Here is a 13,032-nt window from a genome sequence, read left to right on the forward strand (position 1 = left end):
GTTTCAGTAAGCTCTCTTGCACCCATTAGATATTTCAGGTGTAGCTTTCTCAGAGACTTTGCTGGTTTAATAGGAAGCTTCCAGTAATGAAATGATCTTATGCACAAGTAAGCAATATTCCATGATCTGGTACTTTTGTGTAAATGGGCGAGTCATGCATTCTTCTTTCTTGTGGCTATTAGGGGTTTTCATGGCACAAAGGCTATTCACTTTTTATGGTGTGCCCCTTTCTTCCCACAAAACATACTGGCTATAAAGTTAGCTTTACCGTTACGTGCTGTACAGGCACACATATTACTAATACAGTATGTTACTGGCTGCTCAGGAAAATCGACATCAAGGAGAACTTAAGACAAAACAGAAGAACACAACAGGAAAAATACCCAGCCCCCACCCCAAAGACCCAGCAGGTAGCTCAATGCCTTTTATTACATCTAACGTCTCTACAGAAACAAGAAACATTCAAGAAGTAAACAATTTCTTCCAATGCAGGTAATAAATATGTTTCACTTGGAATTTTATACAAACTGACATTGTCTACTGTACATCTTTTTTCTTTAAAAATCCTCTTTACTGGTTTGGCATGCCATAAGGAAATATAATCAGTGGAAAAATTTAAGGCAGTGAATGAAGTAACCAACAAATGTCAAGGGGGATGCCCAAAAAGCCCATCCCTTTGCTAGCTCCCATAATGGGCATGGAACTGCAGAAAGTGTACACTCTGCACATATAAGAAAACACAAGCTAGACACACATCATTATGGCAGCTGATTTTTCACTCCAACCAATTTCTGCCTTGTAGTGTTACAAAAACAGTGCAAAGCATCATTATTTTCTCAAAACATCACTGAAGAGAACGGTTGTCACAGCCATTAAGACAGAGTGGTTATTTACTATTTACTTTGTTCTTCAACTTATGTTTAAAGGAGCTTGTTTTCAAAAAATGCATTTTAAATTTGATGGTTAAATACACTCAACATGTTATAATGAACAGCAGTTAACTCTTTATACCTGGAGGTAAAATATAATGATTTTAAAAAAAATCTAAAATAATGAAAAGTGTTCAGGAAAGTAAACTAATATCTGTATATGAACCATATACTTTTGCTATACAGTATATATATTTTTTAATAAAAACAGAAATACTGTTAAGATTTTTTGAATACAACAAAAATGTAAAACCAGGGAGATAACATGTTTAATTATTAGTGAGATCAAATTAAGAGACATGGTTTTGCATTCAAGGTAAGAAATCAGTTGGAATAAAAACCAGCAGCCAAGCTGCTCCAGACCTTAGTATTCATGTGCTAGAGAGTTCACTTTCCTTTACAGCTCCAAACATGAAGACAAACATTTCAAGTTAATACACAAATAAACAAACAAGAGCGAGCGAGCGAGCAGGCAGCCCAGCTGACAAGAAGCCCAGGCTTCTCCAGTGGGTAGGTGGGTGGGTTGGTAGAAGCTACACTTCTGTCCATATTATCAGGCCGAGTCACAGCTCTGCAAGTGCTTCAAGAAACTTGTAAAGATTTGGGGGGGGACAAAAAAACAGCATTTCCAGATATACTAACCCTGCTGGACTCTCATATAGGTACACACTCCATGAGTGTGGTTCAAATGGATAGGAACTGTCAATCCATAAAAGCAGCTTAAACCGCTTCAAGTCTGGCCAATTACAAAATAAGGTGAATGGAGAGAAGGACCATAAAAATAAATAAATAAATAAATACACATCCACAAACCCCAAAATATGAAGTGTGTTGCTGGACCAAGGATGTGGGAAGATTCCTTCATATTGTTCAGTCAAATCAGACTGCTATTTACACGGCACATAAAACAATCCAGATAACCATGGTGAACAGCGACTTCTTCCAGTCTTAGGTTTCATCAACAGTTCTGCCAGCATGGGGCCACAAAACAGCTGGTGCCTTTAAACATTTGGATATAGTGCTGACTGAAGTCATCTTGACTCTGTGTTTCCAACTGGCAAGTTGCTTTTCTCCTGGACAGCCGTGGGAATTTGTTATGTTGCCACATGACCATTACCCATTCCACATGTGGCTGTCCCTCATTTGCTGCTGGACATGGCATCCCTGGGTCAAGCTAACAATGGAAGAAAATGCTGCAGTATGAAGTAATGCTACATTTGGTAAAATGTATACAAGTTTCACAGAACCTTCCAGTTCTTTTTGCTTCAAAATTAACTTAGCAAATGTCAAATGAATAAGTAAGTAATTTGTATTTCGAGCCATGACTCGGCCCGGATGAACAGCTGAACCAGAAATTACATATTATATATATATATATATATATATATATATATATATATATATATATATATATATATATATATATATATATAGAGAGAGAGAGAGAGATAGATAGATATAGATAGATAATCTTCTTGATTTGTGTACCAAAACATTCCCAATAGCTACATCCTGCAAAAACAGGAGGGAATGTAGTGAAACAGTCTACATATTTTACATAAATTAAAATAATAATAAAATTATTCAGCACAAAATGAAAATACTATTTTGGTGAACCACTGTTGGGGAAATTCCAAAAAAAAAAAAAAAAAAAAAAAAAATCCTATGATGACTGAGAATAGGAAAAACTGTAACTGGGAGAGAAATAATGCCTTGATATGGGACAAAACAATTACAAAAAGTTTGAATATAATAAAGGGAGAAATGAGAACTGTGTAAAATCTTCAGCATCCACAAAAATCAACTGAAGTTACCTCACTGGACAGGCAAGTCCTAAGTTTATGTACAAAAGTAAAACAGAAAATATATTTTTGTTCTCTGTACACGGCGTCGTTCCTTTAAAAAAGACTTCTACTTTTCTAAAACCTAATAAAGTAAGTGGAGCACAAAGCTGAGTTGGTTCTATTCCAATAGTCAGTCCAACGAAATGACATCTGGTATGGAACCATAGAGGGCACTGGCGTCTGTGCTGCTTCGGCTTGGTACAGGTAGGCTGTGGCCTTCCCGTAGGCTGCTTGACGATACCAGACTGCTGTTGCTACTGCTGCTACTGCTTCCATTTGGAGCTGCCAATGTGCTGCTGACAGGGGTGCTTGGCTGATCCAGGAACATCTGAGAGGAGCTGTAGGGCAGGAACCGGTTGAGAGATGGGTGAAGAAGGTCATGGTCTTCAGAAGCTGAGGCTGCTGCTGCTGCAGCAGCTAACAATGTGGTGCTGTAGTGCTGTCATTTAAAAAAAACAAAACAAAGGAAACTGTCAATTTTATGGTGTCCTGTGCAATATCTAAACCATTTCACCTGCTGCTTAAAATGAAATTCTGTTCTACATAAATTATGATTAATAGCACATCATAGAATACACTTGATCTTATTTAACAAAACAAAATATTTCTAACACTACATAATTATTAAAATAAACCCACCTAAAAATAATCTTACAGCCACACCCTTTTGGAAATCACAAAAAGATACAGTACCTGTGAACTGAAATTCTAAATGGTATATACATTTATTTGCCTTAAAATGTTTGTAATTTGTTAACTAAATGGTTAAACTTGCATGTACTATTTTGAAAATGGTGTTATTTAATTTTAGGAAACTACCAAGAACAAAAACAGCATGTCTTGTACCAAATTTATGTGGTAAAAAGATTGATTATATCTTGCATTACTCAAGCATAATCTGATTTACAAAATTATGGGAAGGATCGCAAGATCTGTTAACTGTGAACAACAACTGGCTAAGAGCACCAATTTGTTAAGCTTGAGATGCGCAGAGACTAAGGATCGTTGCAAAGAGGATGCTGGTTAAATCATTCTTCACATGGTTAACAGATGCACATAATTATTTTCCTATTGAAACATAAAATTGTAGATCCTGTCAAGAAACAAAACTCTTATAACAATATAGTGTTCTTGTAAATTTCTATTTGATATTGGTATTTGTCAGTTTTATATAAAAGTGCAAAATATTTTAATTTTTTGAGCTGCTCACACATGCTTGCAGCTACATGTTTTTATGATTATTCTAAACTAATAAAATCTTGTTTAATACTTTTATGCAAGTTTGTTGAATTTTGCTTGTGAGTCATGAGTAAGCATGGAAAAAAATCTGTCCTTAAAATTTAAGTAAATTGGATGCAACTAAAACATGATGCTGCGTAACAAAACTCATCAACTGTATTAAAATTGACCTGCTACATTTCTGTCAATGTATGAGGCCTGCACTTTACAGAGCAGGGTATTGAATCTCAGACCTTGGTGTTTGTAAACAATAGTTGCTTTACCACTGCAGGAATTTATTTTTTTAAGAAAGTTAGGACCTTTTGTAGGATTCCCACCACAGGAATTCAGGCCATTTATAGTTCCTGGCACTTTTTTCTAGTTCCTACTACGTGGAATGTACTTGTCATTCAACCAGGAACTATAATGGGTGGTTTTCATGTGATGAATTGTGCTGAATGATAGAGCAAAAGCACTGGTGCCATCTAACAAATCTGTTAGTAGTTTGTAATTTGGAGAGTGATCAGTGATGACGGAGAGCCACACTTTGCTCTGGTTAAGCTGCCTAGTGTGCACTACATTGAAGCGATAATCTATTCCATGAAGTCGCAATTGTTTCAAAGCAAGTGAACTCCCAATTGTGTTATACTTTGCACCACATGACTCTTCACAGTTGCCTCCCTGGAACATCACTCCATACACTGAATAAAAGTAATAAGTTCCTCAATGAGGTCCAGAGCCTGTCGAAGAAATAAGGTGCTGTAGGGGGTTGGTCCTCTGTAAACACAACTTACTTTGCACCACAACACTCTTCTTTACACATCACATAGCTTGCATAAAGGATACAGATACTGTTGTGTAGTGGGAATGCAACACACTAAAGTGGCTAAGGAACGGAAGTGGCCCAAGGCCTGCACTGCAAAGGTTTTTGAAAATTAAAGTTCTTGCAGTGGGAAAGCACAATTAAAGGAGAGGATGTGGAGGTCGTGCACTGCTTCAAGTACTTGAGAATCCACATCAACGACAGGCTGGAGTGGCCTTGTAACACAGAGGAATTACATAAAGGTCAGAGCAGATTTTTTTCTTTGGAGACTGTGTTCCTTTAATGTGGGTAATAGCATCCTTCACATATTCTACAATTCTGTTATTGCCAATGTGATTTTCTATGCTGTGGCATGCTGGGCCAGTAATATCGCTTCAAGAAAGGCCCACAGAATCAGGAAGCTAATTAAAAGAGCACTCTCTGTTATGGGATAATGGAAATAATTGCAAAGGAGAGAATGAAATCAAAATTGAATGCCATTAGGAATAATCCTGCACATCCTCACACCCTAACACTGAGTGCCTTCAACCAAAAAAATATTCAGCAGAAGTGTGTAAAGAAACTCTACAGTGGCTCCTTTATACTTACAGCAACAAAGCTGCAGTTCTATCTGTTCTATTAGCACAATCCACATAAGCATGTGTGTTCACACTGCTTCAATATATCCACAACGAACAATGCAAAAATTATAAAGATAAACAAAAGGCATGAAGAAACACATTCATCCAGACTCAACTGAATGGGCTACTTGTGGGGAAAAAAGTGCTAATTAATCTTACCAAAACCTTTCACCTTTCAAAAAAGATGTTCTTTACATTCTAGATCTACTGTATACGGTGTTGGGAGGAAGCTAGATTTTACAGTATATGATTTACAGTCAAGTAGTGTAGAAATTGTTCTTTGTTTCAATATGGATTATATTCATTTACTGAAACACACTCACCCACTAAAGTTTAATACAAAGTCGCCTTAATTAAAACAACAAATAAAATGGTATTATGAGTGTAGAGCAGGGGTGGGCGATGTAGGTCCTGGTGAGCCAAAGCGGCTGCAGGGTTTTGTTCAAACCACAGTTTTTAATGAAAAGTCAATTATTGCTGATGAAGCACTTATTACGTAAGTGACATTTTGACACTTCGTTTTGGTCTCGCTTGTTAAGGTTTCCCACCCTTAATTTCTTATTTCAATCTTAAAACAGCTGCATTCACTGTTTTAATGGTTCCTTATTAACAATAAAATGTAAATGAGAAAGTAGCCAATAGTTCTCCATCTAGCTTGTTTCCATTTATATCTGTGTGTGTTCATCATCCACGGTTTGATTTAATAAAACACTTAATAGAAAATGTGACAGACTGAAAATTATCCTTAGAGGAAAGCATTGCTTGCATTCAAATAGATTATATGATGTGTATTATGAAACCAACCTATAAGCCACTGCTCACAAAGTATCAAAATCAAAGAGCAAATTATACTTCCTTTTCATTACACTGGAATAAACAAATACACCTTCTGTAGTGTAAATGTGGAAAAAATATACTAAAATAAATGTTAAAATATCTCAGTCATTTTAAAGATAAAAACATTTTATTTTCTCCACAGCAATAACCAACTCTTTTGGACTCAATAGTGAACAGTTTATAAAAAAAAAATTAACACAAAATCGGATTAGTTACTTCTTTCAAAATGATTTTTTGGCTTAAATATTTAAAGTATAGACAGTGAAGGTCACAATCTGAATCTGTGTTACTTGTAATGCTTTACACCAGGGGTAGGAAATGCCGGTCCTGGAGGGCCACAGGTTTTTGTTCCAACCCAGTCGCTTAATTAGAAATTAATCTTTGTCAGTCCCATAAATTACTTAATTTTATGGCTTTTTTCTTTACCAAGGAAATCATCCAAATAATTTGAGGCCTAAAAAAAATAATTTTCAGTCTGTCACATTTTTCTCTTGGTGTTTTATTAAACCACATAGAGCATGATGAATCCACACAGGTGTAAATGAAAAAAGGTTAGATGGAGAACTACGGGCTCCTTTGTCATTTTCATCATTTTGCTAAACAATAGCCATTAAAAACATTGAATGCAGCTGTTTAGGACTGAAATAAGCAGTTAAGGATGGGGAACCTTAACAAGTGAGACAACCAAGATAAATCATTAGCAATAATTGACTTCTCATTAAGAAACCGGGTTGGAACAAAAACCTGCAGCAACTGTGGCCCTCCTGGACCAACACTGCCTACCTCTGCTTCACACTGTGTTTTTTGCCTGTGTGAAAAGGGTTACTTTTCTGCTAACTGAAATGAAAGGTGCCATCTGATGGATTTCTATGAAACAGTTTGTAATTTACACACACACACAATGTGACAGAAAGTACTGCACTTGGTTCAAAACATTTTTTAATGTTTCCAGCTATTTACTGGCTGGTATTATTTTAAATTTACCCCACTGCAACTTTAATTTTCAGTGTAATCAGAGAATAAACATTTTACAACATGTGTTAAACAATTTTTGAAATTCTGGATAAAAGAACACATCGAAACATAAGAAAATTCCCTCATCCATCTTACATCTTCGGTATCTAACATGCATTCCCTGTTTACTTCTGTCAACTGCATTAATGTTGGCTTTGGGACTTAAATCTTCACCATGGTGCAGTCCCCTGTACAGTGCCCATAAAAAGGCCAACTCACACACGCAAAATTTCATAACAGTAAAACTAACACACATGATTCTGGTGAGGTTACAGTGGAATATCTTTAGTAGGACTCTAAATAGTTAGAAGCTCTGATATAACATGTTTGGTTATATCTTATTGCACTTTGTAATATGGATTGGCTATATGGAGTTAAACTGAGTTAAAGTACAGTATGATAAATCTTGACATGCTTTTAAAAACACATTCCAAGATTGAAGACCTGCACCGTACAAACATTCATATACAGTACCACATACAAAACCGGGTATATTTTCTCAGAATAATCAATCCATCCAGCAGCTAGAGCCTATGCAAGCCTAATTCATGTAACCAGAAAGTCTTTGGAATGTTTGAGGAAACCCTTGCAGACACGAGAAGAACATGCAAAGTGAACATAGGGAACACTGGTGATGCAATTGCTGGTCTCTATATTGTGAGGCTACAAAATATTATGAAATAAGCTTAATGCTATCTGGAATTTTTTTTATAATGAGCAGCTTGTTAAAAGAAAAAAGATCACCACAAGACATGTTTTTTCTAACCAATTTTGTTTTTTTAATCAGTTTGCATCATATGTATTGTGTCCAACTGCTTTGCTAACAGGTCTGTTTGCCAATCACTGTTATCTCAGTAAACACAACTCTCTCTCGTCTGCCAGATGGCCAGGCAACTCAGATTTTCAATACAGTTCAATTTAATAGCTTCTTGAATCCATCCATCCATCCATTTTCCAACCCGCTGAATCCGAATACAGGGTCACGGGGGTCTGCCGGAGCCAATCCCAGCCAACACAGGGCACAAGGCAGGAACTAATCCTGGGCAGGGTGCCAACCCACCGTAGGACACACACAAACACACCCACACACCAAGCACACACTAGGGCCAATTTAGAATCGCCAATCCACCTAACCTGCATGTCTTTGGATTGTGGGAGGAAACCGGAGCGCCCGGAGGAAACCCACGCAGACACAGGGAGAACATGCAAACTCCACGCAGGGAGGACCCGGGAAGCGAACCCGGGTCTCCTAACTGCGAGGCAGCAGCGCTACCACTGCGCCACCGTGCCGCCCTGCTTCTTGAATCCTTCATTCTTTATACATTAGATTGAATTTTTTTTTTGCAATATGGTAAGTCACTGAAGCTGTTCTAATTCCACCTGCTGTCTGTTCACTCATATGATATACAAAAGAACAGTGAATGTTTTGCTGAGGAAGGAGAAAGTCACTGTCGCCGCCACATTTGCCTGGATGGTTTCCTTGTATGCAGTAATGTGTTTTACTTTTAGATGCTGGAAGAGATTTGTTATAACCTCTTTTTAGCTTAGTTTGCAGACTGTGCCTCCTTGAACTGTGTCTTCCTGAGCAAAACCAAAGCATTTCCAAGGAGCAGAGTAAAACACTACTGGAATTTTGGGACTAAATTTATAGCCTGTTCTAAATTCTTCCTCCTCTGACTATTTCCTCATTTTTTTACCTTCTTGCTTATCACCACCTGTAAGCAAGATGGGTTTAGTAAGCTGAGCAGAGAATTTGCAGATTTTATTTTGAGCATACATTTTTGAAAATTAGCGTACAATAATTGATTTTTCAAAAATATCAGTTCAAGATTTAAATGTACTGTCCAGCCCTACACACACTGCAATCTAAATCACCAACCAATTGTTAATGAAATTTCACTGACCATAAAATTCAAATCTCCTTCTACCTCTTCTCAATTACATTCAGAATCTGATACTATCAACCTCAGCTTGAGATGATTCACTTTAATGTTACATGCTATGCCCCATTATTTGTGTTCTTGCCAGCTCATGTTCTGTCCCATTATCTTTACTGGCCAGTCTGTAATAAAGAAGGCAAGGCTTACACATAAATGAACTGAGAGTTTCTAAATGTGTATACTGCTTGTTCATATCCTTTGATATTTGCTCATTTATAATTCTCTGATATATCTGCTTTATTATGAATGTGCCTTACAATAATTACTATGCATGTCTATTTTTTGCAAACTCACTGCATTACTCTTCAAGTTCCACATCACATATCCTGGACAGAAGGACTGAATTAGCCTATTTAAATATTTTGAAATATAGTTTGAAATTTATTACCACATAGGTGCTAATAGTTTCAGGTATTTTTCTAATACGGAAACCTTGCAAAATACACACTTCTGTAAAATGGCAGGAAATCATACTTTGGTTTTCAGGCACCTTTAAGTGGTTCCGCAATTTACTAACCCCTAGATTTAATATATTTTCATGCTTTCCCATGCTGATAGCTTGCAGGAAATGGCCAATTATGTGAGCGGTTCAAACCACAAGGGGCTGCTTGTTTCATGGTAGAACAGTACAATGGCATATCTATACCGACCTGATTGTCATTCTGTAGAAAGGAAAAGAAGTCAAGTCCTGTTGAGAGAGAGAGAAAAAATAAAGTTTAGACCTAACAATACAGAGTTCACTTTTTTAAATTGATGTAGCCATATCTCTAAGAACTGCAGCATTGTGGAATATATAAAAAACTTGAGCTTGAGTAAAGGGTGAATATTCACCTTGAAGTTCATACGGTAACGTATGGTAAGAATGTCTGTAGTCCTGAATCAGTGGAGGTGGAGGAGGGATGTAGTTTGTGTCCACTGTGGGCATGCTGGGTGTTCTGGTCACTGGCGATGCTTGATGATGCAAATTCAACACACTTGAGGGAAGGGGGAAAAAAATTATTTAATGGTCATGCACTTTTGTAAAGCAACTACTACTGTACAAGACACTCTCCTACCCTTTGCTCATGGGTGGTGATGCAGGTGACAGGGATGCACAGCTTCTCTTTGCTGGAGGTTCTTCTTCTTCATCATCTGTGGAGCTATCCAGTGTCAGATCGATCACTTCTACTTTTTTGTTGTTCTGCGTCGTCATCTGCCGGTGTTCCGTCAAACTGCTTCGACAAGCAGCTGGAGGACATTAAAGAAAGATTATGTAGGTGACAAAACGACAAATGATAGAATAGTATAGCATATAGCCACTATAAAAAAAATTACAATATGAAAATGGCAAAGAATGCAGGCTCCCACTCTTTACCTTCTAATCCATTGTAAGCAGTCGTCACCTCTTGCACTTCTTTTTTCCATCTCATGGGAGCCCACGTCCCATCCTCCTTAAACTGGATTTCATCACAGTCTGTGCAGCTGTTCAAGATTTCCATAAACAACCTTCAAGGTAAAATGAGAGAAATAATCTCAGTATTCAAAACATTTAAAACACAACATGATTTAAACAGCATAATGAAAGGAGCCACATCATCTCTCAACAAAAGCAAACCAATCTTGTTTGGCCTTTTTTTAATCATTAATTGCACAGAAACAAAAAAAACAGCCATCTAAATGAGAGAGTGACTTAAGAGTGGGGCAGAAGTAGCTTTTCAGAAACTGCTCTTGAACTAGACATACATGGTATGCATTATCAACTAAAACAGCTTTATATTTAAAATTCTCTGACCCATACTCACCCATCAATGATGAGATGCTCATATGGAGCTTTCTTGTCACACACGGGACACACCCATGTGGGCTTCTTCTCATTCATTTGAATATATAGTGTGGCATCAAAGCACTGCAAGTGTGAACAGGTCAAAGAGCGACACGGGATGGTCAACCTCATTTTTCCCAGCTGTAAAAAAAGAATTTAGAAAAATAGGTATAGATCAGTTCATAATAAAAGGGCAGCATAGAACAAAATTCACTTTCCTAATAGTAAGTTGAGGGAAAGCAAACATAATTGCACAAACATAACAAAAAACACCTAATTAAAGCATCCCAGAGGTGATCAAACCAAGTCGTCTAACTTTTTACAGAAAAACTGTATACAAAAGAAGGCAGGTGACTACTGGCAACAGAAGAAAACAAAATGAGTTATTTTAGGAGGAAAGACAACAACATTTTGTATAACCCCAAATCACACAAAGAATGCCTCAATGGACTTTAACAGCTCTATGTAATTGACAGCCTCTTAAGCCTCGACTCTCTAACAAAACGAGAAAAAACTACCAAAGTTTGGAGAAAATCCTGGGAAGAGAAGTCCAAAGAGAAGGCAAAAAAATTAGGTAAACTACAGTGTATGAATAGCAGAAACACATTTTGCAGGTGGATGGATAAGGATGGTAAGTAATTAAAAAATACAGCAGAAAAACAAGTGGGTTGCAATTCACAGTGTTTGAAGTGTAAACTTCCTTCAAACAGAAATGTTTTAAATGCTATAGTACTATTAAACACTTTGGCTTAGGTACACTTTAACCCAGCCACAGGGGATACACAAACCAATGTGTTTCTAAGTGCTGGCCCTAAGCCCAGATAATTGGGGAGGGTTACGTCAGGAAGGGCATCTGGTGTAAAATTTTGCCAGATCAATATGTGGGGAACAATACAAATTTCCATACCGGATTGGTCGAGTCCCGGGTCAACAAACGATCACCACCAGTACTGTTAGCCAACAGAGTGCTGGCAGGAATTGGGTTAGTGTTGGCCGAAAAAGGAGAAGAGGAGGGAGATGTGTCCAGAGGATAGTGGAGAGGAGGAAGGTAGAGAGTGGAACGGAGGATAGGAACATATGATGGAGAGAAAGAAGGTTGATATATTGTGCGTGCAAGAGACTAAATGGAAGGGGAGTAAGACCAGGTGGATTTAAATTGTTCTATCTATGGTGTGGATGGGAGGAGAAATGGGGTAGGGGATATTCTGAAGGAACAGTATGTCAGTGTTTTGAAAGTGAAAGAGTAATGATTGTGAAGCTGGAAATTGGAGGGGTGATGATGAATGATGATAGTGCATATGTTCCATAAGTAGGGTAGGCGATAGATAGTGAATTTTGCAAAAAGGATGGGCATGGCTGTAGTGAATACATATTTTAAGAAGAGGGAGGAACATAGGGTGACGTACAAGAGTGGAGAAAGATCTGCATAGGATATAATTTACCTGTGTACAAGTGTCTATCTGAGGGAGATTAAAGACTACAAAGTGGTACTGGGGAAAGTGGGGAAAGTGTCTTTAGTTAGCACAGGATGGTGGTCTGTAGGATGATGGTGGAGATCAAGAAGCAAGGATCAGATGGTGGAAGTTGAAAAAGGAAGACTGCAAGGTTGAGTTTAGGGAGGAGGTAAGACAGGCACTGGGTGGCAATGAAGATTTACCAGACAGCTTGGCAACTACAGCAGAAGTAGTAATGTTGAAGGCAAGAATGGTGCTTAGAATGACATTTGGACAGAGGAAGGAGGAAAAGGAAACCTGGTGGTTAAATGGGGAAGTACAGGAGAGTATACAGAGGAAGAGGATGGTGAAGACATGGGATAGTTAGAGAGATGCAGAAAGCATACAAGAGTACAAGGAGATTGCGAAGGCTAAAGAAAGGGTGTATGATGAGTTGTATGACAGGTTGGACACTAAGGAGGGAGAAAAGGACCTGTACCAATTGGCTAGACAGAGGGACCGAGCTGGAAAAGATGTGCAGCAGGTTAGGTTGATAAAGGATAAAGATGGAAA

General features: G+C 37.8%; 1 protein-coding gene across 2 annotated transcripts in view; it reads right to left on the reverse strand.

Annotated features, from left to right (window-relative positions):
• Positions 1 to 2,570: 2,570 nt before the first annotated feature.
• The window catches only part of pias1b (protein inhibitor of activated STAT, 1b), a 91,326-nt gene continuing 80,864 nt past the window's right edge, over positions 2,571 to 13,032 (reverse strand). For both annotated transcript variants that reach the window (XM_039773500.1, XM_039773498.1), the window contains exons 9-14: positions 11,007 to 11,167; positions 10,580 to 10,710; positions 10,281 to 10,452; positions 10,057 to 10,199; positions 9,876 to 9,913; positions 2,571 to 3,212 (exon numbers count right to left, since the gene is read on the reverse strand). In XM_039773500.1, coding sequence (XP_039629434.1) covers positions 2,904 to 3,212; positions 9,876 to 9,913; positions 10,057 to 10,199; positions 10,281 to 10,452; positions 10,580 to 10,710; positions 11,007 to 11,167 — 954 coding nt within the window. In that variant the 3' untranslated portion in view covers positions 2,571 to 2,903. The remainder of the gene's footprint in view (positions 3,213 to 9,875; positions 9,914 to 10,056; positions 10,200 to 10,280; positions 10,453 to 10,579; positions 10,711 to 11,006; positions 11,168 to 13,032) is intronic.

Source organism: Polypterus senegalus, chromosome 12 (assembly GCF_016835505.1).
Source record: "Polypterus senegalus isolate Bchr_013 chromosome 12, ASM1683550v1, whole genome shotgun sequence".
Taxonomy (NCBI): domain Eukaryota; kingdom Metazoa; phylum Chordata; class Cladistia; order Polypteriformes; family Polypteridae; genus Polypterus; species Polypterus senegalus.